At 41.9% G+C, this 25,444-nt stretch overlaps 1 protein-coding gene across 1 annotated transcript in view; it reads left to right on the top strand.

Annotated features, from left to right (window-relative positions):
- Positions 1-10,804, top strand: part of MINDY4B (MINDY family member 4B) — a 36,397-nt gene extending 25,593 nt beyond the window's left edge. The window contains exons 11-12 of the mRNA XM_047099366.1: positions 7,514-7,694; positions 10,662-10,804. Of these exons, the coding sequence (XP_046955322.1) occupies positions 7,514-7,694; positions 10,662-10,804 (324 nt within the window). The remainder of the gene's footprint in view (positions 1-7,513; positions 7,695-10,661) is intronic.
- Positions 10,805-25,444: the final 14,640 nt, after the last annotated feature.

Genomic DNA, 25,444 nt, shown 5'->3' with positions numbered 1-25,444 from the left:
TCCCCTGCTCACACTTGTGTGTGCATGCACACGCATGCTCTCTCTCGCAAAATAAATAAACTTAAAAAACAAAAACAGTGTTTAGCTTTTTTAGGAAACTGCCAAACTGTCTTCCAAAGCAACTAGGCATTCTCATGTTCCCACTAGCAATGAGTGGGTTCCTGCTACCCCACATCTTCGCCAGCCTTTGGTGTTGTAAGTGTTCTGGATTTTGGCCATTCTCATGGGTGTGTAGTCATATTTCTTTGCTGTTTTCATTTTCATTTCCCTGTCATGGCCATCTGTATATTTTGTTTGATGGAGTGTCTGTTAAACTCTTTGGCCCACTTGGAGAGCTTTTAACACTACCAATGCCCAGGTCATCCCCCAGAACAGTGTCAGCTTCCTGTGTATTGGAGCTGTGGAGACACACAGGGCTCCGCACTCAGAAGGCCTTGCCCTTGGTTTAATGCTTTGCTGTCACCACCCTAAAATTCTTAATAATTTTTTAAATAAGGGTCCCTGTGTTTCCATTTTGCACTGGGCCACAATTGCCTAGCCAGTCCTAGCCAATGACCTTGTTCTGTTTGGTCTAGACAGCATCTGAGCATTGGAATTTTTAAAGCCCACAAGTGATTCTGACGTGCAGCCGGGTTTAGAGGCCTCTGTTCTAGAGCAGGGCTGTGAAGCCTCAGCGTGGACATTTTAGACGGATCATTTCTTTGTGGTGGCGGCTGGCCTGTGCATTATGGGCCGTTTAGATGTGTCCCTGGCCTCTACCCACTAGATGCGAGTAGCTCTGCCCTTCAATGTGACAACCAAAAAGGTCTCCAGACATTGCCCAATATTCTCTGGGGGAAAAAATTGCCCTGGTTGAGCTGATATTTAAAGGAAGGGGGAGAAAAAATAATCTCGTTAGACTTAACTGATTAAACCCATACGTGTAGAGTTGGAAAACTAGTTATTGCAACTAAAATTACAAGAAAGAGTCTTTTCTTTCAATCGGTATCAGAAAGGTTGACAGGTTTCGCCTTCTCTGCAAGGCTTTGGGGACAAGTCTCAGACCTCATCTTAAATTAAAATTAAATTGGGGTGCCTGGGTGGCGCAGTCGGTTAAGCGTCCGACTTCAGCCAGGTCACGATCTCGCGGTCCGTGAGTTCGAGCCCCGCGTCAGGCTCTGGGCTGATGGCTCGGAGCCTGGAGCCTGTTTCCGATTCTGTGTCTCCCTCTCTCTCTGCCCCTCCCCCGTTCATGCTCTGTCTCTCTCTGTCCCAAAAATAAATAAACGTTGAAAAAAAAATTTTAATTTAAATTAAATAGATGTTTGCTAAATAGCTGCTCAGTTGCTCTGAGAAAAGGGACTATGTCAAAGAGTATGCCACAAAAAGACAGAGGGAGACCAAGAGAAAGAGAGTGTGTGCCTCAAAGGGTCAAGAATTTACAGAGATCCCGTGCTACCATTTTCTCTGGATCCTATTTCTCTCTATACAAGTCGGCTCAGCTGCTAAATCATGCTCTAAAGAAAATTACCTGCAGAGCCTAAAATATCCTCCAATAATAAAGTGGATGTTCTCAGGGACCTTAAAGTAAGTCAAAAGGCCAAGGCATAAGGTAAAAAAAAAAAAAAAAGGGTTTTCCTGCTGAGAAGAGGGCAAAATGTGCCAGACATGGGACCACCATCCAAATGCTTGCTCACAAATCGGAAGTAGGACAAAGCATGGGAACTGCGCAGGTTAGCTTTAAAATCTACATAGAAATCAAATCTGCAATGCTTCTATCTTTTCGAAAAGTGACTCATGTGACTTTTCATCCTTCCTTCTTGGACTCAGTGTTCTCTCCCCGGGGAGACTCCTATGATCCTGCCCTCAGTGAAAATTGCCTGCAATTGTACCCTAATGGCTTGAAACCCTGAGGATGTTTATTATGTTGTCTCTGTCATGCACTTGGAAGTTTGGTTTCAGAACAAATGTATTAAAGAGCGAATCCTGGCTGGTGGTTAGTTTTCTTACTTGAACCACTGAGATATAGGACTATGTTAGACATATACATATATACATGTAAACTTTTTTTTATCAGAAGGTGCCTGTTTTATTGTGTATATCAGCTCATTATTTGGAGATAAAAGCAATCCATAACTCATCATATTATTAAAATAATTATATATACATACATATGTATATATATAATTCTACATATATTTTCACATCCCTGAAGATGGTAACTAAAGTATATATATGAAGCTCATTTACTCATTGGAATGCTAACAGCCTCTTGTATAGAGCACACACTATGTGCTAGGCTCTTTCTGAGCCACTGCAATGATGCCTTATTTCATTTAATCCTCACTCCTACTCAAAGGTGTAAGTGTTAGGTTTAGTCCAGTGTCTGTTGTTCGACCATTCACTTTAAATACGAGAAAATCTGGGCTGAGAAAGGTGTGGGAACTTGCCCATGGCCACCCACTAGGCATCAGAGCTGGTGTCCGCACTCTGCCCACTGTGCCATGCTGCCTGTCGTTATCTTTTCTCGTCTTCTGATAGAGTGATAAATACAAAGTGCCAGTTGTTAGAATTATATCCCATCCTAAGTGCTTTTATAATCTATCGTATCTATGTACTTACATATAGATGTAGACTTATTTGTAGGACATCACCTGTAATATCTATTATAGGTACACAGATGTTAGACTCTAACATTTAGATGGTGGCAAAAGCACAGCTAGGGTTTAGAAGGCAGGACTCAACAAGCTAGAGCTTCTTACGTGGACTTCTGTGTTAAAGCACTTGCTTAGGTTGATCGTGGACTACCTGTACTTGGGGCACAGTCTGAAAAGTAGCTGCTCCCCTTCACCTGCCGGTTTGGCAGGCCAGGTCCGTCAAATGTGTGTCCGGAAGGACAACCTCGGTGGGACTCAGAGTCGTGCTAACCAGAGGACCCACGTGACTGTGGTGTATCCAGAAGTCTGATGGTTCAGAGTCCTCTGCCCTAGAACTGAACAAAAGTCTGCTCAAGAAAGAACCAGGTATGTGCTCGCTTCGGCAGCGCGTATACTAAAAAAATAAAGAACTAGATGTGGTTCTAGAACAGTGCTCTCCGGCTCACTGGATTGAAGACCCCCACAGCCACTTGCCTTCCTTTCTTCTCTGAGTAGGGTAACCCCTCTACAGAGGATTCATGAATGTGCCCACTGGGTACATAAGCACTTTATGGGTATTTAGGGGCTCCTGCCTAGGCTGCGTGCTTCATATCAGCGGATTATATGTATCCACTGATAATAAAAATCTGTAAGAAAGGTTTCCGAGTTCAAAAGAAAACCAGCATGCCAACAGATTCTGCTGTCCTGGTGAAACCCATCCTGTAAATGCTGTGTCTGTCTTCCTAAAGTAAATCTCTCCTTACTCTGGGATAAAATTGCAGAGGCTGCAAAAACACATGTCTTTCAGTCCCAATGTCACAACCCAGTGGGTGAGATTTAAAAAAAAAAAAAATGGAGTTCTCATTAGATGACACGGCAAGCCCCCCCCAGAGCCCACCAGACTGACAGTTCTTACGGAACGCAGCCAGCTACCTACAAGATGAGGCACTATTTCGAAGCCTCCCGTCACTTTTCTATTTGAAGGTACAGGTTGGAGTGTGAGGTTCCAATACCTAAGTGAGAACATAAAGCAGTTTGAGTCTAACACCATCTGGAAAGCCTTAGGAGGTTCGCATTATCTTCGCACCTGCCACGGAGAAGAAAAAACCAACTCTGATTTTTAGAAGGGACTGAAGCCATTTAGGTCTTGCTGGAATTACTCCCCTGGTAGCCGTGGCACAGGGTACCACTATCCCCGCCGTAGCCTCTGTCCTCTCGAAATTCCCTTTAAAGGGACCGGTAGGAAGAAATCCAACCACAGAAGTACCACGTGAAGCTCCACCCGCCACATGAAGCTCCACCCACGGCGCTCTATCGCTAAGGTGCTGACCCTGCGAACACGACGACCTACCTGCACACTCGCTGAAGGAAGTTACATCAACTTTGTGTTCCAGGTGCAGAGACGAGAGCCAGACCACTCGTGCACGCGAATCTCCACCAGGAATCAGGGCAGAAAGCACAAATTTCCAACACCTTCCTCCCGTTCCAATTACCAGACTGGACCCTTGGGACTCTCAATATCAAGCTCATTATGCAAAAGCACACTGTAAGCACTATTGTTCTAGAAGGCGTTAAAAAAAAAAAAAAAAGAATTACACGGACTCAATCCTTGCCCTGTAGTGTTTAGAATTTGTCCATCCCTCATCCTGTCCTTGTAATTTTACACTGGCTTAAATGATACATGTTAGGAAAGGCTTCATTGCTGGATGTAATGCTAAACCTCTTGGGCTTATTATACAATGAGTGAACTTAAGGAGAAAGGTATTTTATTTATAGCACTACTGTATCACAAGTTAATTTCCTTTTTACCATAGCAACATGAGGCAACATGCACAAATTCTGCATTTGGGGAATCTCACCAATAAAACATATTTAGAATGCTGCTTTTGGGGCTGGGGGTAGCTGATAAACTGTCTACCCAGAAGCAATACAAATTCTTAACTGAACGTTCCAGTCAAACACATAATGTGGTAAGCTAAGAAAAGAAGGGGATGGGGCATCTGGGTGGCTCAATGGGTTGAGCCTCTGACTTCGGCTCAGGTAATGATCTCACGGTTGGTGGGTTCAAGCCTCGCGTGGGGCTCTGTGCTGACAGCTCGGAGCCTGGAGCCTGTTTCGGATTCTGTATCTCCCTCTCTCTCTCTTCCCCTCTTCAGCTCATGTTCTGTCTCTCTTTCTCTCAAAAATAAATAAACTTTAAAAAAAGAAAAGAAGGGGATATATACTTGGCTGGATTCAAACAGAAGGTGCTTGGCTTTGTTTTTGCAGGAATCGCTTTTTTTTTTTTTTTTTTTAGTTTATTTATTCATTTTGAGAGGGGTGGCAGAGAGAGAGAGGGAGGGAGAGAATCCCAAGAAGGCTCTGCACTGTCAGCCCAGAGCCCAGTGCAGGGCTCAAACCCACAAACTGTGAGATCATGACCTGAGCTGAGATCAAGAGTTGGACCCTTCTGACTGAGCCACCTAACGCGCCCCTACAGAATTCACTTTAAACCAGGTGTGTTCTCAGCCGTAATCTTAAGGCTTGCCTCTTAGAGTTAATACCTACACTGCCTTGACAGTCGTGCATGACATTTTCCTTTTCACCGGCATCTCTCAAGGCAAGTAAGGAAGGCTCTGCTTGCTCAGTGTGGAGTCTCTGTATGGTTACTTTGGGAGCTGGAGACTGTTGTATTTATAACTACTTCATTTTCCTCCTCCTCTAATAAAATCTTGAGGAGCTGTGAGTTCAGAAAACTGTTGCATTGTTGCATAAAGTAACAATAGTGTGCTGTCAGCACATTGCTGAGTGTCACCTGAGTGCCAGTTGATTTTTGCCTACATTACAAAAACTCCAATGTCATACATGTCTATATTCTATTGCCTCCACCTAGACACAATTTGCAGGAACTTTCATTGGGGTAAGTTCACCCAAAATACCATTCTTTTGACTTTCAAAATAAGTGACATTTTATTCCAAATAGCCTTCAATTTCCCAATTAGTTTATCCAAGTTTTCCAACCTTCATACTTCCATGTCCTGTAGATCATATTTTGATTCCATATAAACTGAGTACCTAAGGTACCATGGCAAAAAGGTCTAAGAAAGAAAGTGCTTATTTTATAACTAATGAATGGTTGCAATGTTATTTGCAACTTGTGGGTGGAATCTTGGAACGTAAACGCATTCGGCTGCTTCAAGGGCATATCCTCTGTGTTTTATTTCCAATGTAGCCAGTGGGCGACTTGCCCGTTAGATATGTGAGATTCTCATATTACACTCAGCCCAGAGGGGCTAATTCTAATGAGACTAGATAAGCAAATCCTGCACCTACAATGATCATGTCCAAATTGGGATGCTAGGCTTGCAACCCTTTTTTAAATTATTAACTAAAACTGAACTCTTGTCTTTCAAACACAGTAATATAATTTTTCTATGGTAGCTAAAAGTGAAAACCTTAAAGACAAAAGCATCTCTGATTCACCCACTCACCCACAACTGAAGAATTTAAACTAAAGCAAAACGAAGAGATTTGAATAGAACTATTGAGAAATCAAAATGTCAAGTTATTAGCCTTTAATACTTGGGTTTATGAAACGTGATAATTTTTCAAAGCTGGATTTTCCATAAAACAGAATCTGTTCCTGAACACACAGTACAACTCTAAGGACTGAGAAGAAAAGAAACAGAATCAGATCCTTCCGTTATGGGAAGCCACACCAAGGCTGAAGGTCCATAGCTTTCCCTGGCATCACATGAAAATGATGGTTTTTTCTATGTAGCTCAGGCCTATTTCTCTAAGTAGAAAAAAAAGGTAGTTTTTAACGTTAATGAATTTTAATGGCAATCTTTAAAAAATGTGTGCTTTCCTGCCTCTTTAAACAAACTGGCAGATACCATAAATAGAAATGCACTATAATATCACTCAGGGGCTATGCCTGTCAGAGTAGTACTTTTGTCCATCTAATTCACGAGTTGCTAAATTGACAGTTGCCTGGAAAAACTAGATAAACTAGTTAAAAGAGTAAATTTAATATTTTTTTTTCTTTTTTTTTTTTTTTAAATTTTTTTTCAATGTTTATTTATTTTTGGGACAGAGAGAGACAGAGCATGAATGGGCGAGGGGCAGAGAGAGGGAGACACAGAATCAGAAACAGGCTCCAGGCTCCGAGCCATCAGCCCAGAGCCCGACGCGGGGCTCGAACCCACAGACCGCAAGATCGTGACCTGGCTGAAGTCGGACACTTAACCAACTGCGCCACCCAGGCGCCCCAAGAGTAAATTTAATATTATTGTGATGCTAAACTAGTATATTCAGCTCTAAGTATATCTTCACATTTGATCTCCATGTTACCATGTAAATATGTGTATATATGCACGAGTGTGTGTGTGTGTGTGTGTGTGTGTGTGTGTGTGTGTGTGTATTCCCTTCATTTCCCTGGAGCTATTTCCTATATTCAAAATAGTCTATATTCTTGTATTCTAAATATTTTCTTTTTCCTATATTCTAAATGGTTTCCTAAAGTCTGAACACCTGCTGAATGAAATACTGTCCTATCTGGGGGATAGGAGTAAATACACCAGTCAATGACAAAGACAGATTGAAGTCCTCTTATTCCACCCATACACTTATAATTCAGTTTATTTATTCTCTACTTAACTTCAAAACCAAACTGAGGCGGTTCTATGTTCTCCATGAGGCCACCCAATAACAGCGTGACCACCCCACCACACCATTCATACAGGCAAATTCGTTCGTAAGGAAGCCTTCACTTCAAACCTTATTGCACGCAGAGTGCCCTGCGCGGACCAGCTCAACAAGACGCCTCGGAGCTGTGTTTTGATCATGATGATGCATCAGTATCTGCCGCGATGTGACTAGATCTCTGTCCTCATCTGCATTCCCCTCTTCCCTTCCAGGTGGGCAGCAGGCTGAAGACTCCCAAATTACCTATTTGGCTATGCAACATTAATGGAAATTCCAGTGTCCTTTTTAGCACAAACAGGCAGCTCTTATCAGACTGGAAAGTGGAGCGTCGCTTTGATCTGTACTTTTACGGAGGCCAGCCCCCACAGAAGAAGCCTGTGCAGCTTACAGTAGGTGAGCATTTCAGACTCCAAGTGCCGAGTGCTTTAATGCGCTCAAAAAGATGCAGCAGCCGGTGTTTCCCAGCTGTGCAGATATTCACACTGGCTTTGCAGGAAAAGGTTTAGGCTTGATTTCTGAAATGAAACCAATGCATGAGTCCCACAGTCCTAAACCCAAGCTTTGCAACCTGGGAATTCTGAAGCTGCTTTAAATAGGAGCAAGGGGGTTTACACATAGCACAGAGGAACAAATGAGTTTTAGGCAAGAGAAAAAACAAAAGGGGAAGAACCGAATTTCCAAAAGGCCCTCTCTAGGAACTTCTATCTGTGAGCATAAGGCATTTAATGCCTGAGGAAAGAAATGGAAAACCAGAGGGATTGGGGCAGAAGGTGTGTTCCATTTGGTCGATTCTATCCTACAACTGATCGGATGATCATCCAGTGACAGAAGTAAGCAAACTGAGAGCGCATTTCTGTTGCGGTTAGTTCAGAAAGCATTTCTGAGGCTCTATTAAGTGCCAGGCAGTGTGGACAGACACTAGGAGAGCAACAGTCACTAAGGCGCAGTCCCGGCAAAACTCGAGGTTCCACGCCCAATGGAAGAAGCAGACAGCCACACAGGTTATTTCACTTCAATTACAACCATATTCTTTTAAACTCAAAAAGAGGGGGCGCCTGGGTGGCTCAGTTGGTTAAGCATCCGACTTCGGCTCAGGTCATGATCTCACGGTTCGTGAGTTTGAGCCCCGAGTTGGGCTCTGTGCTGACAGCTCAGAGCCTGAAGCCTGTTTCGGATTCTGTTTCTCTCTCTCTCTCTCTCTCTCTCTCTCTCTCTCTCTCTCTCTGCACCTCCCTCACTCGCACTCTTTCTCTCTTTCAAAAATAAGCATTAAAAATTTTTTTTAACTCCTAAGGAAAAAGACTAAACCTAAGATGTCTTTAAGCATTGGCCCTTTGGACAAGGGAATAAACATGATGAGACTTGGAGTCTGTACTGGGCACCTTGGTTTTACTGGTGGAGGCTTGTTGGTTTGATGTTGGACTCGGCATTTAGCATCCCAGATCTGGCGTTAAGCAACTTTTCAGTATAATGAAATCTGGAAAAGTATCTTAGTGACTGTTTTATCTGTGCAGCTCCTAATTATTTAATTTTGAGAAATATATACTAGCCCACTTAATTTGGGGAGACAATGACAATTGAGGTGATCTCAGCTCAGGTCTTGATCTCAGGGACATAAATTCAAGCCCCACATTGGGCTCCACACTGGTATGGAGTCTACTAAAAAAAAAATTTAGGGGCGCCTGGGTGGCGCAGTCGGTTAAGCGTCCGACTTCAGCCAGGTCACGACCTCGCGGTGCGTGAGTTCGAGCCCCGCGTCAGGCTCTGGGCTGATGGCTCAGAGCCTGGAGCCTGTTTCCGATTCTGTGTCTCCCTCTCTCTCTGCCCCTCCCCCGTTCATGCTCTGTCTCTCTCTGTTCCAAAAATAAATAAATGTTGAAAAAAAAAATTTATTAAAAAAATATATATGTTTATTTATTTTTGAGAGACAGAGAGAGGGGAGGGGCAGGCAGAGAGGGAGAGAGAGAATCCCAAGCAGGCTCCACACTGTTAGTGCAAAGCCTGACATGGACTTAAACTCATGAACTATGAGATCATGACCTGAGCCAGAATCAAGAGTCAGACGTTTAAATGACTGAGCCACCCAGGTACACCCCCGCAAAAAATATTTTTTTAAATATATATTTACATTTAAAAACATATTTTTAAATATATATATTTACATTCAAAAACATGTTTTAAAATATATATTTACATTCAAAAACATGTTTTTAAATATATATTTACATTCAAAAGCATGTTTTTAAATATATATTTACATTTAAAAACATATTTTTAAATATATACTTACATTTAAAAATATGTTTTAAATATATATTTACATTTAAAAATATATGTTTTTAAATATATTTTTACATTTAAAAATATGTTTTTAAATAATATTTACATTTAAAAACATTTTTAATATATATTTACATTTAAAAATATATATATTTAAAAATATATACAGTAAAACCTTGGTTTGTGAGCATAATTCATTCTGGAAACATGCTTATAATCCAAAGCACTTGTATATTAAACAGAATTTCAGAAACCATTGGCTCAGTGGTGACCATATGACGTTTGCCATCACATACTACTCATCTTGCAAGACATCACTCATTTATCAAGTTAAAATTTATTAGAAATGTTTGCTCATCTTGTGCAACACAAGCAGAACAAGTTACTCCCAATCCAAGGTTTTGCTGTATATGATTGGGTCTACTTTACTCTCTTCCTTGAGGAAAGCATCATTTTTGTATCAACTCACATGCATTGCAAGCATTCTCTTCTGGGCACTGTATTAGAAGCTTTACAGGTAATCCCATTATGTTCTCCCAAATGTCATATGAGGTAGATACTAGAATATCTATTTTCACATAGAAGAAACTGAGGTAGCCAAGAAATACTCAGTGAATAAATGAAGCTGAGAGATGTTAAGTACCTTCTCAAATGTCATATGCGACAAAGCTTGCCCTTGAGCCCAGTTCTTGACTACCCCACTGGACTACCTCACCCTTCACCCAAAAATGTAAACGTATTCTTAGAAGCACTGGGAAGTGAGGAGCTCTCCTCTTCCTGGTTTTCCGGACAACATGCTGTGATCTACACCTGGCTCTATGTGTCGCATCATGGTGCTGGAATGTACATTTCATGAGTTACCAATATTCATGTTCCAAAATACACAACCACCCATGTTACCACACATGTTTTGTATGGGGCATTTTTACTGACCATCTACTGGAATCCCCTGGGTTTAACCAGTTCTAGGAACACAGCTTGCTGAGCCCAACTCCTGTCCACCCATCCTGTTTCCCTTCCTTCCTGGCTTCCTCTGGAATGCTGTATAGAGGGCCTAAATGCTGGCTGTTCCTCACCCAGATACTCACTCCCATCACTGGGAAAGAAACCAACCTGGAGATGGACATGTAGCAGGAAGACGGTTTTCTCCAGTGGAGATGCTAATCAGAACCAAGTGGAGAGAAGCCACCATCAACTGGAATGGAACCATTCCCTTTTTCTAAAAAGAAAGCCAGTATGCACAATGATGTCTGAGGTGTCAGAACTGCTGTCATAAAAGCCTAATATGGGGGAAGACCGTTTCCCTTCTACGGTCCTCATTCATGGGAACCCCACTGAAAAACCCCATCAGCAACTTTTTCTCTCTTTTTTTCTTTTTTTGTGCCTCTGTTAAGCCCTCTGCAGTTGCTTTCAGTGCTATAGAACAACAAGATCTGCAAGGTGTCTTCTCTATACTTGTATAGACGGGCTCCTTCATTTTATTCAGTAGAGCAAATGAAGTGTCTCTCCTCTATGTTATTTTCAAATTAGCCTCTTGTTGGTGCGATTCTCCCCTAGGATTATGGAAGCAGGCAGCTAGCTTTCATTTGGGGATGAAGTCATCAGTAATGCATCATCAGGTTTTTAGTTATGGCAAGAACTCAAGCCTTCTCAAAGACTTCCTGGTATGGAGAGCATTCCTTCCCAAGGTTACATTTCACATGCCCACATTAGCAAGTTCTGGTCATTAAAATAGTAAATGGGATTTTTTTGGGCTTGAAGCAGGGACTATTCCTGGTAGTCTGGCAGCTATAACAGTTGACTTACGGGTTCAAGCAGTCAAGCCGAACACACAGAAGAAGACATTATTTCTACTAGTGCTATGCTTCTTTTCCTTAAAAGCTAAACATAAATATATAGACAGACAAATAGATAAACTTAGAAAGAAGACTTATTCCTAGATAAAATGTAATTATATATAAAAATAGAATCTTTTCTTATGTCATTGTTAAAAGGGGAAAACAATCCTTTTTAGGATGTGATCTTTCCCTGTCCTGTTGAATGCCTGCACTTTTTCTGAAGAATTACACAGAGTAAGATACAACGTATTCTTTCTAAAGAAAAAAAAATACATGGGAACCATCTAGACCTTTTTCCTACCCACCCCACTTGCCTGCCAACTCATAGACTTAGGGCTCTGTATTCACAAGGCAAAGGTTAGATTGCTAAGAACAACTTTTCTGCACCCATTGTCCAAATTAATTTGTGAAATGCACTTTCATTTGGCTCAAAGAATAATATTTTAACTCAAGGAGCATGGAGAAAATGAAACTTCAAGGTGAATAATAAATTATGTCAAAAGAGAAAGCCAATTTGGCTTGGACTGCTGATTACAGTATCTTTATTACATTGTTGTTTTCATGTGGGATTTTAAACACACTGGGTGAATATGTGGATCCTATTAGACCCTTATTTTATTTTGTCTTAGTCTTAGCAATATTGCGCCTTTCCTTAGGTACAGGCCTGGGTTTCTTTTTGTTTGTTTTATGGATACTGAGTTATTTCTAACCAAATGTCCCTCTTAGAGTGGACTGCTAGAAAGCTTGGAGACAAATGAAACACAATAGCACGTGCCTCAGTGAGAAAGCTCCCAGCCACAAGTAAGAGATTTCACTAAAGGCGTCTCAGACAATAAGGACATTCTTTTCTAACGGTCCAGCAAGGGATCCATGACTCTCTTAGGTCAATCATAATTCATCTTCTAGGACTGAGAACAGGACCCTTGTTACCACAACAGAGTCAGGGCTCTGTAGAAGGAAGAGGGCAGGAGGACTGTTGTATAGACAACAGCAGCACTGCCTGGAAGTGTATCAGTCCTTACACAAGGCATTTTTTAATTGGCCTCATTTCTGAGTCTATTTTTGGTCCCTATCCTCTTTTGCCTTTGCATTTTTAATTTATTTATAAATTTGTGTTATTTTGCTGTATTTTATGTGTTGTAATCTGTCTTAAATTATTCCTGGAACAAATCTATAAATAAGTAAAATAAGAGAGGAAAGATTAAGAACCTGTGTTTTGTATATAAAGGTATAATAATTTTGATATGTAAAGGTATTAATCACTTTGCATGTCAATGTTGGAAAATGAGTTTTTATTTTGTCCTATAAACAGGGCACCCACTATTTTTTTTTTTTTAAGGTGGAAAAAATGTTATTTAGAAGTAGCTACAAATGTCCTGGGATAATCGGTTCACCTTTGAACTTTCTGTGTCTTGAGATAAATGACTTTAATTGTCCTGTCAGCTTCTTAGACATACAGGAAAAGGCTATTTGCTTGAAGACAGAGAGAATAATAGTTACCTAAACTGACTGTATCTATAGTGGGCCTGAGAAGACGACAAATACTTTTTTTCACCTCAATATTGTGTTGGCCTGGTATGACCCTCAAAATTAGCGTTTGTTCTTAGAGAAGATGTATGTACGATTTTTTTCAAGTACATGTTCACCAGTAGCACGGGACCAGGTGGGAAATGGCTGGAGGGCAGGCAGGCTGAGATTCCCTTCACTCACGCTGGCTGGGTTTGGCATTACGCTCGCCAGATGCAGCCTTCAGTCACACCCGGACCTGATTTTATTTACAAGTAAGTAACACAAACTACAGATATATACCGTTGACTGTTGTAATTGCCTTTTCGGGGCCTCAGAGACACAACCGTTTGTTCATTCATCCAGGGAACTTCATCTCCTATGTGCCAGGCACTCTGCTGGGTGCTAGAGAAATATGGTGGGCACGATCAGCCTTGGGCCCTCTTCTCTCATGGTGCTTAGGCTCTTCTGAGGAGATGGCATTAATCAGAACCCCCCTTTAATGAATGTCATCTTGAAAAGTGAGGTAACTGTTCAGTGGGAAGAGATTTCTGATGTGTAATATCTTAGAATAAAGAAGTTCCTGGAAGTTCAGGAAAAGGCTTCTCTGAGAATAGATGGTTAAGCTGAGGTAGGAAGCTAAGGAGAAATAACGAGGAGAGGTGTAGAGGGATGAGCAGGGGCAGATCCCTGTGGTGAAGGCACTTGAGGAACAGAGAAGCTAATGGGGCTGCGGTGTAGGGAGCAAGGTGTTGAGTGAGTGTGAAGAAGCTTGTGTGGGGGTGGGAAGGACCCACCACAGGGCATCGCAGACTATGAGGCAGGGGCAACCTTGGCAGGTTTTAAATGGCCTGGTAATATTTGCATTTTGAAAAAAATGCCACAGTGTGGAGAATGGGCTGGAGAGAGCCCGGAGTGGATGCAGAGACCAGTTAGGAAGCTATAGCTGTGGTATCAGCAAGAGATGGCCAGGAAGAGCAGTGGCGATAAAAGTAGACCAAAGAGGGGGTGCCTGGGTGGCTCAGTCAGTTAAGCATCCGACTTCGGCTCAGGTCATGATCTCGCGCTTTGTGAGTTCGAGCCCCGTGTCGGGCTCTGAGCCTGGAGCCTGCTTCGGATTCTCTGTCTCGCTCTCTCTCTGTCCCTCCCCTGCTCATACTCTGTCTCTCTCTGTCTCAAAAATAAATAAAACATTAAAAATAATTTTTTTTTAAAAAGTAGACCAAAGTGGGCCACTCAGGAGATAACTACCAGTAAAATGGACAAGAGATTAATTGTAAGGATAAGCAGAGGAGGGACAGGGAGGACTCAAGAATGACTTCCAAGTTCCTGATTTGAAAACTGGTCGAAGACTGTGCCGTCACGGAACAGGGAAACATTAAAAGAATGGCAGATTTGGAGACGAAGAAATCCCAAGTTCAGTCTTGGACGGAACATTCACCTGGAGAGGTAGGACAGTGGATTAGAAATAAGGACCTGGAACTTAGGAGCAGCAGGTTGAACAAGAGAAACACATCTGGGAGTCACTGATGGGAAGTAGCATGAGGGTTTGGAATAAACGTGCTTAAAGGAGAATATGAACCAAGAAGATGGCTGGGCCTAACACTGAGCAAATTCCAGGGTCAGTGGTCAAGTAAGGTAAGATGAGCCTAGGAAAGAGGCAGGGAAGGAGCAGATAAGGTAAAAGAGGTGGCCATCAGCTGATAACTAAATGAAAGGTATTTCAGTCAATGACTCTTGACGTTGAAGTCAAGCAGAGGGGATCACGTTTGAATAAATCCAGACAGTTAGTTTCCGGATAGCCAGTTTAACTTCAATTCTGCGGCGTGTACTTATATCCCATCTCCTTCCAAGGAGGAAGGTGCGGCTGATAACTGGTAAGCCTCTCAGAACGTTGTGTCTTTTCTCGGCTACTGAACCCAGTGAGAAAACTTCTCACTACTGTCCACAAGGTGGTGCTATAAGAGTGACTTTTTTCAATCTCATTATCAACTCTAATTATCAAGTAAATGTGGGCGATTCAGTCACACACATAAAAACACAGTAAATATAAAATTGATATAAAAGGATATTTAATCTTTAACGGATACTTGGAACTGGTGTCTCTAAGCATGGTGGGTAGAAGTGCTCTAACCTAGGAGTCTTTCTCTCTCTTCCCCCTCTTTCCAAGAGGGGCAGCAAGAACTATAAATGCTAACTTCAGGGGCACCTGGGTGGCTCAGCTGGTTGAGCGTCCAACTCTTGATTTTGGCCCAGGTCATGATCTCATGGTTCTCATGATCTCACGGTTTGGGAGTTCGAGCCCTGCACGGTGCTCCATGCTGAGAATGTAGAGCCTGTTTGGGATTCTCTCTCTCCCCTCTCTCTGCCTGCCCACCCCCACTTGTGTTTTCTCTCTCTCTCAAAATAAATAAATGAACTTAAAAAAAGGAAATGTTAACTTCAAAATAGCTCCATCCGTACCACCCCCTTCCTCGTGCAGACACCACTTGCTGTCCCTTGGACTAGTAAAATAGCCATCTGTGGGGTGCCTGGGTGGGCCTCTTGATCTTGGTTCAGGTTATGATCTGGCACTTGTGGGACTGAGGCTCACATCTAGCTCTGCACCGAGCATTGAGCCTGCTTGGCATTCTCTCTCTCCTGCTGCCCCTACTCTGCTCATTTGGATTCTCTCTCTCTTTCAAAAATAAATAAAAATAAACATTAAAAAAATAGCTATCCAAGCTCTCTCCTGTCCCCTTCTAGTCCTTTTTCTTTCTTTCTTTTTATTTATTAGAGAGTGAGTGAAAGAGAGAGAGAGTACGCACAGATGTGCGTGAGTAGGGGAGGGGCAGAGGGAGAGAGAGAATCCCATGCAGGCCCTGTGCTGTCAATGCAGAGCCTGATGCAGGGCTTGATTCCACAAACTGTGAAATCATGATCTGAGCCAAAATCAAGAATCAGAGGCTCAACCGACTGAGCCACCCAGGCTCCCCTAGTTCTTTTCCAACACAGCAATCAGTTTTCTTTTTTAAATTTGAATCTGATCATATTATAGTAATTCATATTATAGTCGTTTTTATGTACTTAGGACAAAATGCCAAAATCTTAACATGACTGACAAGAGCCTATAGGATTTGGCTTCTGATTCATGTCATGTCACTCTCCTTCTCATCACCACACTCCACCCAAGCCTAACTCATCCCTACTTCAGGGGCTTTGTGTATACTGTTCCCTCTGCCCACAATGTTCTTCACTCTTGTTCTTCAGCTCTCTGCTGAAAACCACTCCTTTAGAGATGGTTAGATGCCTTCCCCCTTCTAAGAGGTCTTCCTGGTCCATTTCTCTTAGCACCTTGTTCTTCTTTATATCACTAGCCATGATTTCCAATGATGTACTTATTTCAAAGCTTATGTGTTAAATGCCTAGCTACCACTAGACCAGGGGATCTCAAAGCTTTTTGGTCTCAGCACCCTTCTATGCTTTTAGAATTTATCAGTGACCCCAAAGAGCTTTTGTTTATCTGAGTTGTATCTATCAATATTTGTCCTATTAGAAATTAAAACTAAAAAATTATTTAGCTATTTATTAATTCATTTAAAATAGCAAAGCTAAAACTTATTACATATTAACCTATGACGGTATGTTATGACAACTACATTTTCCAAAGAAAAAAATAGTGAAAAGAGTGTCATTATTTTACATTTCTGTAAATCTGTTTAATGCCCAGCTTAATGTAAGATAGCTACATTCTCATATCTGCCTCTGCATTTAATCTCTCGTGATATGTTTTCATGTTAAAATGCATGAAGAAAACCTGTCCTCATATAGATATTTAGCGGGAAAAGGAAGGAGAAATTTAACAGCTTTGTGGCTATTCTTCTTTGATACTACACCAAAACTCTACAAGTGGTCATTTTTGAAAGGTTAGTTGCAGTGTAGAAACTGAAATCATAGCACTGAATTCTTCAAACTCTGTTACATAAAAATCCATTCATGTATATTGCACTTTAAGTGGATCTTTCCCATGCATTTGTCATTTGGAAAATATTGCTTTGTTGAATTACGAAGATCCTTAAATGGCATATTTTTTAATACAGTATTAAAAAATCACAGTAGTTACTAATAAACTATTGCTACATGAAGCAACATGGATAGAGTTCACAAACATAATGTTGAAGAAAAAAAACAAACAGGAAATAGTACATGCTACATGGTTCCATTTATATATAGTACAAAAACAGACAACACTAATCTATAGTGATAAAGTCAGGAGGGTAGGTACCTTTGGGAGCAGTGACTAGGAGGAATTCAAGGGGGTTAGTGGGTTATCAGTAATGTTTTATTTCCTTTTTTAATTTACTTTTTAGTGTTTATCTATTTGGGGGGGAGGCAGAGAGAGAAGGAGACACAGGATCAGAGGCAGGCTCCAGGCTCTGAGCTGCCAGCAAAGAGCCTGATGTGGGGCTCGAACCCACGAACTGTGAGATCATGACCTGAGCCAAAGTTGGACATTTAACCAACTGAGCCACCCAGGCGCCACAGTAATGTTATATTTCTAAGTCTGAGTGCTGGCTACACAGCTGCGTTCCCTTACAAAATTTTTCAAAAATTATATGCCTAAATTTGGGCTCTTTTGTATACGTATATTGTAGTTAATAAAAAGATTTGTCTGAAGAGAATGTTTAGGATAGACATATGGATCAATGGAATGGAATTATGGGCCCAGAAATGAACCCTAAAATTTATGGTCAATTGAGTTTTGACAAAGAAGCCAAGACAATGGAGCGAAGAATGGTGTTTTCAACAGATGCTGGGACAACTGGCTATCCACATGCAATAAATGATTTGGGATCCCTACTTCACACTATATACAGAAATTTAACTCAAAGTAGGTCATAGATTCAAATGTAAAAGCTAAAACTATAACACTTTTGGAAGAAAGCATAGGAATAAACCTTTGTGATTTTGTATTAGGTAGTGATATTTTCGATGCAATACCAAAAACACAGGCAATGAAAGACAAGATTAATAAGTTGGACTTTCTCAAAATTTAAAATTTTTGTGCTTCAAAGGACATCATCGAGGAGAGACAACCCATGAGCTGGGAGAAAATATTTGAAATCACCTATCTGATATTTTGTATCCAAAATATACAAAGAACTTGCACAATTCAATAGGAAGAAGAAAATCCAATTTTCAATATGCAAGTAATTTGAATAGGCATTTCTCCAAAGAAGACCTACAAATGGCTAAATAAACACATAAAGTGCTTTCAACATTATTAGTTATTAATGAGATACTACTTTACACTCACTAGGATGGCTCTACTCAAAAAGACAAGTTGCTGAGGATGCTAAGAAATTGGAACACTCACACATTCCTGGTGGAAATATAAAATGGCACAGTCACTTTGCAGAACAGTTTGGCCATTCCTCAAAATGTTAAACATAGAGTCACCATATTACCTAGTAATCCTACTCCTAGGTATATGCCTCAGAGAAACAAAACCGTATGTCCACACAAAAAACTTGCACGCAAGTGTTTATATCAACGTGATTTATAACAGTCAAAAAAGTAGAAACAACTTAAAGGTCTATCACTTGATAAATGAATAAACAAAAAATCATAGATCTCTATAATGGAATATTCATCAGCCATAAAAAGGAATAGCATACATAGATAACTATATCATAATTGGCTATAACATAGGGGAATTACAAAAAATTATGCTAAATGAAAGAACTTAGTTGTAAAAGACCACATATTGTATGTTTCCATTTACAAAGAATGATTAAAATAGTCAAATCTCTAGAGGCATAAAGTAGATTAGTGGTTTCAGTGGTTGCCTAGGGCAGGGAAGGGGGAGGTGGGGAAGGGGAAGGGAGAGAGGATGGGTGGGGAGGGGGATGGAGAGTGGCTGCTAATAGGTACAAGTCTCCTTTCGGGGGATGATGAAATTTTCTAAAATTAGATTATGATGATGGTTACACACTCTGTCCATATACTGGAGAACACTTAAACAGGTAAACTTTACGGAATGTAAATTATAGGTCAATAAAGCTGTTGATAAAAAAAAAAAAAAAAAACCAACGGCTATTTATAAAGGGTACTAAAACCATTCCTGTGAAAGGGACCACAGTAAAATAATAAGGATCTGATAGATTTGCAGAGACAAAACATCTCTGCCTCTAAACAACACCTTTGGAAAGGCAAACCTACTTCTGGGGGAGGGAGGGGGTCAGATTTCATCTCCATCCCACCATCCCCAACGTAACCAACACAGCTCCCTACAAAGAGACTGGCATTTTGCCCTGTCTCATACCCTGAACTCAGACTCTCCTCAGTCTGATCAAGTCCTTTCACCTCTAATTAGCTTTTGTTTTACGTGAGATTATAACCCCACAGGAGGGATGCAACTGGCCCCTTCCTGTCCCTTGGGTGCTCCCGGTGACACCCAAGTTCACTGCACTCTTGCCTCCTCCCCTTAGTGCTTAAATGGCCAGTGCCGGCATGAGATGTGCTGCAGGGAACACACAGGTTGCCCCTGGGCAGCAGCTCCTGGAGGCACGTTGTGCAAGAACTAATCAGACTTGACCAGGCAGAAAGACGAGCCCCCGATGGGCAAAACAAAAGTGGCAGGTGAGCAACCCGCTTGGCCGCTGCTTAAAAGTAAGACAGATTCACTAACTAAGCAATTTAAAACCACCTGGGAGGGACAAGGTGTGCAAATGAGCTGGCTAAGTGAGCTCAACTGTCACTGTCATTGAACCCAATTGCTATTGGGTGATTCACAGGACACTGTCAGAACACAAGCAGTGCCAGATCACGGACGAGGTGTGTGTGCCATTGCACGCTGAGTCATTTCCTAACTGAATCCAGTTCAGAATAACATCATCGATAATATACTCCAAGGCCTGAATTTAACAAACTTAATAAAAATGCAGAAAGCTGTGTACGTGGCTGTAATCACTACTTAAAGTTAGTTATAGCCGCCTGAAGCTATCGGCGTGTAAAATGAGGAGCCAGTTTGGAATTTCTTCTGTGGAATGAGATTTCCCATTTCGAAACAAATGGTACATCACAGAAAATACTTTGCTCCTTGTCAGGGTCTGGGTCACTATGCCCTGCACACTCAGGTTGAGGCTGCTATGCTAGCATTAAGAGAAACGATGAAATTGTTGTCCAAGAATTTAATAGCTCCGGGGATGTGAGGTACGATGGGTCTCCTTGTTCTGCCCTCAGCGTGGCACCCCTTTCCAGGAACCAGCAAGGAAATTTACGTTCCAACCAACAGGCCACATCTGAGCTGTTTTTTGTGTGTGTGTGTTTCCCCCCCCCCCCCCAGCTGCTTCTCCCCAGAAATCGTCAGGGAGCTTTTTGATAGTTTTGATTACATGGAGTCTGCTACTAAGTAAACAATTCTTAGAACCGTAAAATGCAGTGCCTTCCATTTTTCTCTGCTCCTTTTCACAAACTTCCTCGTGAGTCATCTTTTGGCCCGAGAAATAGATTAAATCAGTCCTTTGGTGTTGATAGAAAGGTTATCTTTTGGTGATCTAATCAAACAGTTCCCTCTTTTGATGAAAAGAATAGAGATTGAAGCAGGGGTGACGTTGATGGGTGTGTGGAGGGGGGAGAGAAAAGAGGAGGTGGAGGATGATAAGAGGGAGAACGGACAGACCCTCCAGAGTGTCTCAAGACAGACTGATAAGGAGCAGACTTCCCAGAGAAGACAGAAAACAGTATAGCCTAGTAACTGTGTATGTTTTCTAGAAAACCATAACGTACCTGTTTAGTCAGAAAAGCAGACTCCTGGGGCGCCTGGGTGGCTCAGTCGGTTAAGCATCCGACTTCGGCTCAGGTCATGACCTTGCAGTCCATGAGTTCAAGCCCCGTGTCGGGTTCTGTGCTGACAGCTCAGAGCCTGGAGCCTGCTTGGGATTCTGTGTCTCCCTCTCTCTCTGCCCCTCCCCGGCCCATGTTCTTTCTCTCACTCTCTCAAAAATAAATAAACATTAAAAAAAGAAAAGAAAAGCAAAGCAGACTCCTTGTAATAAGTCTGGCTTGTCATTTTGTTTCAAAAGAAAACAGTATTCCCTTCCTGAGCTTCAGTTTTCTCATTTTTAAATAACTACAACCCATAATCTATTTCCAAAACTATTTAAGAAGATAGGAATTTCATTCATTTTGTTTCAAAAGAAAACAGTATTCCCTTCCTGAGCTTCAGTTTTCTCATTTTTAAATAACTACAACCCATAATCTATTTCCAAAACTATTTAAGAAGATAGGAATTTCATTAACTACTTAAAGCTCCCTCAGACAGTAGTGAAACAATCATCAAGGAGAAAAAAAAGTGACTCAAACTTTAGTGAAGTTTAATAGCTAAGAATTTAGCTTGCTTGCTTATTTGTTTGTTTGTTTATTTATTTATTTTTAAGTAGCTTCATGTCCAAAGTGGAGTTTGAACTCATGACCCTGGGATCATGAGTCAGATGCTCCACTGACTGAGCCAGCCAGCTACCCCGACATATATTTTTAAGCACAATGTGTCAATAACACTTTCAAGATATAGTAGGAAAGAATATAGATGTTTCCCAACAGTGTTTTAGGTCCAAGCTTTGTTAATTGCTGTCTCTCTCCTCTGCACTCCGCCTCCCCAGCTGTAAAGATTTCTTAATTACTGAATTTTAAAACTGCCCATTTCATTCATGCAAATGCCTTGACATAAATTGGATGTTTTTAGAGCATCAATAAACATCCCGAGCGTGACCCAAGAAGGTTGCCTATAAAATGATGGTAACGTTGTGGCATCAGACAAACAAATTAAGTTTGTTATTTGGTTACAACCAGGGGCATCTTGAATGTACAATTCACAACTATAAGAAATGGTGTTCCCCCTGAATTCCATACAACAGAATTTGATGCGAGACGGCAGGGAGGTTCCGACTTGTACAAGGCCACGATCCACATTGACTAAGGCAGTCTTTCCTCCAACACTCTCGCACCTGAACATTCTGTCAACCACCCACTCCACCTCCACTTGAGCCCCACAGCATCCTGGGAGCCCCTTATTCCTTCCAGCCACCAGGCACAAGGAAGTACCCACTGTGACCTTTCTATTAGGTCAAATCCCAAAAGCCCTCTGCTACAACAGACAAGGTTCACACTCACACAGAAGTCTCACACTACCACTGCCAGCTACTTTAGATGCTTCCTTAATATTGGATTTAAATCCCCACTTGAGGGGCACTTTGGGTGGCTCAGTCAATTGAGTGTCTGACTTCAACTCAGGTCATAATCTTGCAGCTTGCAAGTTTGAGCCCCACATGGGGCTCGCTGCTGTCAGTATGGAGCCCACTTGGGAACCTCTCTCCCCCCTCCTCTCTGCACCTCCCCCACGTGTGCTCTCTCAAAAATAAACATTTTTTTTTTTAATTCCCACTTGAAAATAGCTTCAGTGTCTACTATTGTACTGGAAATGCCATTTACATAGCAAGAGAGAAAAAGAAATGACAAATTTCCAGACTGACTCACATCGGTCACTGTATGTTTTAGCTCATGATCAAAATAATATTTAAAAGATTGCATTTAAATGACGTGTTAGGTGGGGCGCCTGGGTGGCGCAGTCGGTTAAGCGTCCGACTTCAGCCAGGTCATGATCTCGCGGTCCGTGAGTTCGAGCCCCGCGTCAGGCTCTGGGCTTGATGGCTCAGAGCCTGGAGCCTGTTTCCGATTCTGTGTCTCCCTCTCTCTCTGCCCCTCCCCCGTTCATGCTCTGTCTCTCTCTGTCCCAAAAATAAATAAACATTGAAAAAAAAAAATTAAAAAAAAAAATAAATAAAAATAAATGACGTGTTAGGTTTATAACATGCTTTCCCTTGTATCAGCTATTGGAAGCTTCTCAACGATCTTGAAGTTGGATTTAGTAGCTGTTTTCCAGGTGAGGCGATAGATTCAGGGAAGGTAAGGAAGCTACTTGAAACGTTACATGTGGTACCTTGCAAGGCCAGGACTTGAACCTGGGGCTTCTGGTTTTATCTGGGGCTCCCTCCCCTCTTTGTTCCATGGTCACCTGTGTATGCTACCTTAGTGCAAGACATGAGGCTTGGTGGGTGAGAGGAAAGGACACCAGCCGCTGTTTCAAAGGGCCCTTAGACCAGGGTGCCTGGCAATGTTCCCAAACCTCCGAGTTTGAGTCTTGAGGGGCCATGGAAGGTGTGGCATCAAAGCTGCTCCGGATCACTGTTCCCCCACGTCCCGGAACCCAAACACTGTGCTTCAGGAGTGTACGGTGGGATAACCAAGTCTTGGAGTCTTTCTGTAAGACTCCAAGATTCTTCTGCTTCTTCTAGCAAAAAGTGAACACTGCCTTAGCAGGGTATCGGTTCTTGTTTGGACGGCACTCATTCATTCATTCATTCATTCATTGTCCGCCCCTCCTCTCTACGTCGTAAGCTCCATGAGGATAGGAATTTTGTCTATTTTGTTCATTGATAGATGTCAGCACTTAGTACACTGCCTGGCACATTGTAAGCTCGGGATAAAAATACATTGAATAAAAACAGGGATCTTATAAGCTTCCCCTATTTTGACTAAATTTTATCTCACCACCACATGTGTTGAAGGCCACGGGCAAAATCCCCAGAAGACAAGGGAAATGTGGTGGGAAGAAGCTGCCCCAGAAGGGGGCCCTCTCTGTGCCAGGAGGTGGGGCCTGGGGGCAGACTAGCTTAGCACTGTCATCTTTCAAAACAGCCACTGAAAAGAGGGCAGGGGATAATTATAGTATACCTTGGTATTTCTTTGGTTTTTTTGTTGTTTTTTTTTTTAATCCTGAGATATTTTTTTTTTGAGTGTTGGTTGTTTTTTTTTTTTTTGGTTTTTTTTTTTTTTTTTTTTTTTTTTTTTTTAGAGAGAGACACAGAGAGGGAGCAGGGGAGGGGCAGAGAGAGGGACACACAGAATCTGAAGCAGGCTCCAGGCTCTGAGCTGTCAGCACAGAGCCCGACGTGGAGCTCAAACACATGAACCACGAGATCATGACCTGGACAAAGACGGATGCTTAACCGACTGAGCCTCCCAGGAGTCCCCCCCCCCCGATACTCTTTTGAGACAATTTTGATATTAAAGCAAATGTATATCATAATTTATAAATTGAGATCCCTAAAGGAAACTGATGTCACCAGATACTGATTACAACCTCTGGCCTAAATGCTTAACAAGAGGTTCCTCTCTGAAATATCACACAGCTTCAAGGGACATCTGGGTAGCTCAGTCGATTAAATATCTGACTCTTGATTTCGGCTCAGGTCATGATCTCACAGCCATGGGATGGAGCCCCACATCAGGCCCTACACTGACACACGGAGCCTACCTGGGATTCTCTCCCTCTCCCTCTCTCTCTGCCCCTCCTTCACTTGCACTCTCTCTCTCTCAAAAGAAATACAGTTAAAAAAGAAAAAAAAAGAAATATCACACAACTTTAAACAACATATAAAACCCGAGTCTTGGGGATCTAGGAATGGAGTCCAGCCTGCCTGCACAGTGGACGTGGCTTCTCAATGTCTCCTTTTCCCCAGCAGTTACAAAGGAAGGCAGAAGGAGGGAGAGAAGGACAAAGGGAGGAAGAAAGGATAGAGGTAACAGAGTTGGTTATAAGGAGGTGCTTTAAGTGATGGGCATAGTTTGTTTTAGCCTAATAATTAAACACACAAAAAATAAACCTGGTTCTCCAAGGTGTTTGATAAGTACAGAAAAACTGGGTAGCAGAAGCTTTATTTTGATAATGTTTAGAGAATATACTGTTTGGTATATTCCCAGTTTGTAAGTATATAACGGAGTGTACTTTACTTATTTACTTACTTAAAAGATGCTTCCAGCGGTTCTCTGATAGCAAAAACGAGAGGTGCCCTCAGAGCAGATGTCTGTTATGCCAGTCACTTGAGGCAATGGTGTCCTGGAGCTGGCCAGATTCCCCCGAGCAGTGTAGGCCAACTGTGTGCATTGATTCCCGTCTCCAAGTCCACTGGCATCACCTTGGTAGGATGAAATTGGCCATAGTAAGACTATTTACATCACACCAATTGGCAGACAAAGAATCAGTGGTTTATATTTTTTCAACTATCTGGTACTTATTTACCAGTGTGTCACTGCCTGAGAGGTCCTTTTTTTAAAAAATTTTTTAATGTTTATTTATTTTTGAGAGACAGAATGTGAGCGGGGGAGGGGCAGAGAGAGGGGGAGATACAGAATCCGAAGCAGGCTCCAGGCTCCGAGCTATCAGCTCAGAGCCCAATGTGGGGCACGAACCCACGAACCGCAAGATCATGACCTGAGCTGAAGTCGGACGCTTAACCAACTGAGCCACCCAGGCGCCCCTTGAGAGGTCCTTTTAATAATAGAAATGTAGGGTGGTGGCCATCCATGGTCCTGAAGAAAGGGTATAACTGCTCTCTATCTTTTGTGGAGCTTAGTGAAACTCCCTCCTCCTGGTAAGACTGGAGGATTTGGGGGATACTTAGATCTATAAGCATAAAG

The sequence above is a fragment of the Lynx rufus genome, unplaced genomic scaffold, assembly GCF_022079265.1.
Source record: "Lynx rufus isolate CCGP_SWC_20201006 ecotype Redwood Valley unplaced genomic scaffold, mLynRuf1.p SCAF_5, whole genome shotgun sequence".
NCBI classification, from domain to species: Eukaryota; Metazoa; Chordata; class Mammalia; order Carnivora; family Felidae; genus Lynx; species Lynx rufus.
The sequence above is the reverse complement of the archived record's forward strand: the minus strand, read 5'-3'. Positions and strand labels throughout refer to the sequence as shown.